Below are 2,289 nucleotides of genomic sequence, written 5' to 3' on the forward strand. Positions count from 1 at the left end.
TAAGACCGGGGGGGTGGGGAGCGGAAAGAACCAGAATGAAAGAAGTCGCTCACCCGTCCTACTCTCCCCAGAAAGCTTATACACGGGCAGGCACGCAGATGGCTCTAGATTTGGCTATAGAGTATTTCGCGTAAACGGAAAAGTTTTGCCACACGCAACGTCACAATGTTCCGTCGTAAGGCGGAGAGGGCGCTTTCTTCCTGGAGCAGATGGAGTTGGCTTCCTTCCCCGTTATTTCGCTGAAAATTCTACGATTTCCGTCCCGAGGGGTGGGGGTGGGGATTTGATTCACAGAACATACCGTGCGCTCGAACCCCATTATAAGGCAGCAAGGAGGATTCGTGCTCAGACGTTAATACTTTTTGGCATGACGCAGGCTGAAAGTCTGTGGGTTCCCTTTGGCCATGCCCTGCGACTTTCCATAGGAATTACAGTCCGGATAGGATTCGTTCGGGTCCTATCGCACGATAAAGGAGAGCCCCGGGGCCCAGGCCAGGCCAGGCCAGGCCCGGCGGGTGGAGCGGAGCTGAGCCTAGCAGCCTGGCCGGACGGGCATCTGCAGGAGGAGGACCTGCCTGTTCTCCGACGGGTGGCACTTGTTGATGTGGCGGGTGAGGCCGGGCGAGCTGAAGAAGGTGGCCGGGCAGTGCTTGCAGGAGAAGATCTGCTGCTGGCCGGGGGCGGCGCCGCCCCCCTCGGGCTGGCCCAGGGGCAGGAGCAGCTCCTCCCGCACGGCGTGCCAGAGCCGGTGCTTGTCCCTGATGTCCGCCGAGGGGAAGTGGGCGCCGCACAAGTGGCACGGGAAGGAGAGGGGCTGGGGCGAGGGCAGGGGGGGCTGGGGCGGGCTGGCGCGGTAGCCGGGGGGCTGGTGGGTGCCCAGGTGCTTGCGCAGGTAGGCTTGGCGGCGGAAGGTCTTGTGGCAGTAGGGGCAGAGGAAGAGCTCGCCGGGGCCGCCTTGGCCAAGCCGGGCGGGGAGGGCGGCGGGCGGGTCGCGGCAGCAGGAGCTGTCCCGGGCGCCGTGGTGCTGATCGCGGCTGCTGTTCTCCTTGTCCTGGGCGGGGCCGGCGGCGGCGGCGGCGGCGGCGGATGGGCGCGGCTTGTGCCAGCGGCGGTGGGAGGCCAGGTTGGCCGGGCAGCTGAAGATCTTGTGGCACTCGGGGCAGCGGTACTCGACGCGCACGATCCGCGAGCAGCGGTGCTGGGCCAGGGCCAGCGGGTCGGCGTAGGGCTCCTTGCACAGCTGGCACACGAACTCGCCCAGCAGCGTCGGGCGGGCGGCTCGGGGCCCCTCCTCGCAGCCCCCCTCGGGCGCCGCCTTGATCCGCAGCCCCAGCACCGGCGACGTGGTCACCTCGTCGGCGAAGCTCAGCTTGCGCGCCGCCTTGGGCTTCTTGGCCGCCGCCGGGGGCTTGGCGCGGGGCGGCCGCTTGAGCGCGCCGGGCGGGCAGAGAGGCGCGGCTGCGGGCAGGGCCAGCGGGACGACGGGCAGGGGCACAGGCGTGCGGGGGGGCAGCCTCTCCTCGGCCACCATGGCAAGGCTGGGCGGGAAGGGCTCGGCCGAGGCGGGAGAGCGGGCGCCGGGCTTGGGCTCCTCGGCGTCCGGGGCAGCAGCAGCAGCAGCAGCAGCGCAGTCCGAGCTTCCGACTTCCCAGACTGCCGTCAGCAGCGCCTCAGGCTGGTGCGGGTGCGGCGGCTCCGCCAAAGGCGCGGGGCTGAGGGGCGCTTCCTCCAGGAGGGCAGCGGGAGGACGCAGCCGGTAGGAGCCGCCGGGCCTCCGGCTCCGCTTGACCAGGAACCCCCGCGGCATCTTCCCGGGAGGGCAACTGCCGGCCACTCCGGACCGCAGCGCTCAACTGGCACCGGCGGCTCGGCGTGCCCGACGGGCATTTATACCTCCGGCACCTCTGGGGAGCCCGCGCGTCATCCTTCTCTCACCCGCGGCGGCCAATGAGGAGTTGGGAAGACGCGCTGAAGAGAAGGGGGAGCGGGTGGCAAAAGGCGGGAGAATCGGGGGGGGGGGGTGCGCGCTTCGCCAGCACCTGGGGCTGAGGCGAGGACGAGGGGCGCTTATGGCCCAGCACCTTGTAAGTTCCCCACCGCCGCCAGGCACAGCTCTCCTTCCCGCTCGGCCGTCGGCCGGACAAGCGCCCTTCCCCGACCCGAGTCAGGCGCTGCAGGCTGAGGAGGCGCCGCTGAGCTGGGGTCAGGTGCCTTTGGTCCCCCGCGCCGTAGTGAAGGAAAGAGGCTTGCGGGAGCTCTCCGTCCCGCCCTTCCCCTGGCACATGCAAC

The 2,289-nt window shown here is 69.5% G+C and overlaps 1 protein-coding gene across 1 annotated transcript; it reads right to left on the minus strand.

Moving 5' to 3' along the window:
• Positions 1 to 531: 531 nt before the first annotated feature.
• On the minus strand, positions 532 to 1,914 carry INSM2 (INSM transcriptional repressor 2). The gene has a single exon (XM_060262381.1). The coding sequence runs from the start codon at positions 1,805 to 1,807 to the stop codon at positions 533 to 535; it is 1,275 nt and encodes a 424-aa protein (XP_060118364.1). The 5' UTR covers positions 1,808 to 1,914; the 3' UTR covers position 532.
• Between the last annotated feature and the right edge of the window lie 375 nt (positions 1,915 to 2,289).

This window comes from Heteronotia binoei, chromosome 21 (assembly GCF_032191835.1).
Source record: "Heteronotia binoei isolate CCM8104 ecotype False Entrance Well chromosome 21, APGP_CSIRO_Hbin_v1, whole genome shotgun sequence".
Lineage (NCBI taxonomy): Eukaryota > Metazoa > Chordata > Lepidosauria > Squamata > Gekkonidae > Heteronotia > Heteronotia binoei.

Bases quoted from the DNA above. Each gene is read 5' to 3' on its own strand.
- INSM2 (XM_060262381.1), bottom strand. From the start codon at position 1,807: ATGCCGCGGGGGTTCCTGGTCAAGCGGAGCCGGAGGCCCGGCGGCTCC.